Source organism: Capsella rubella, unplaced genomic scaffold (genome assembly GCF_000375325.1).
Source record: "Capsella rubella cultivar Monte Gargano unplaced genomic scaffold, Caprub1_0 scaffold_135, whole genome shotgun sequence".
NCBI classification, from domain to species: Eukaryota; Viridiplantae; Streptophyta; class Magnoliopsida; order Brassicales; family Brassicaceae; genus Capsella; species Capsella rubella.
The window spans coordinates 405-997 of record NW_006238793.1 but is presented as its reverse complement, the minus strand read 5'-3'; the positions used below and the strand labels follow the sequence as shown (position 1 = coordinate 997).

The following is a 593-nucleotide window of genomic DNA, read 5'->3' as shown; positions in this document are numbered from 1 at the left end:
CCTACTTTGCTCCTCAGTTGTATTTGGAAATTACTGAAGCGTCGTGGTTTGATTGGAATCCTAAACTCATTGGTGAACTTGTTTCTCTGCTCAATAAACAAGAAAGATTTGTTGAATCGGAAACTTTACTTTCTACTGCGGTTTCAAGGCTGGAGTCAAATGAACGAGACTTTGCTCTCTTCCTATGCAATTTAGTTGAATCAAATTCTAAACAAGGATCTATACAAGGATTCAGTGACGCCTGTTCCCGTTTGAGGGAGATAATCCAAAGATCGTCATCAGTTTATGTCAAAACTCAAGCTTACAAGTCTATGGTTTCTGGATTATGCAACATGGACCAACCTCTTGATGCGGAAAGAGTTATCGAGGAGATGAGAATGGAAACAATAAAGCCGGGGTTGTTTGAATACAAGTCTGTTCTATACGGGTATGGAAGATTGGGGTTGTTTGACGACATGAACAGAATAGTTCACAGAATGGAAACACAAGGTCACAAAATCGACACAGTTTGTTCAAATATGGTTCTTTCTTCCTATGGAGCTCATGATGCTCTTCCCCAAATGGGATCTTGGTTACAGAAACTGAAGGGTTAT

General features: G+C 39.8%; 1 protein-coding gene across 1 annotated transcript in view; it reads left to right on the top strand.

Annotated features, from left to right (window-relative positions):
* The window catches only part of LOC17874288 (pentatricopeptide repeat-containing protein At2g17033), a gene marked incomplete at its 3' end in the record, with an annotated part of 1780 nt that overhangs the window by 787 nt on the left and 400 nt on the right, over positions 1–593 (top strand). Inside the window, exon 3 of the mRNA XM_006279094.2 lies at positions 18–593. Coding sequence (XP_006279156.2) covers positions 18–593 — 576 coding nt within the window. The remainder of the gene's footprint in view (positions 1–17) is intronic.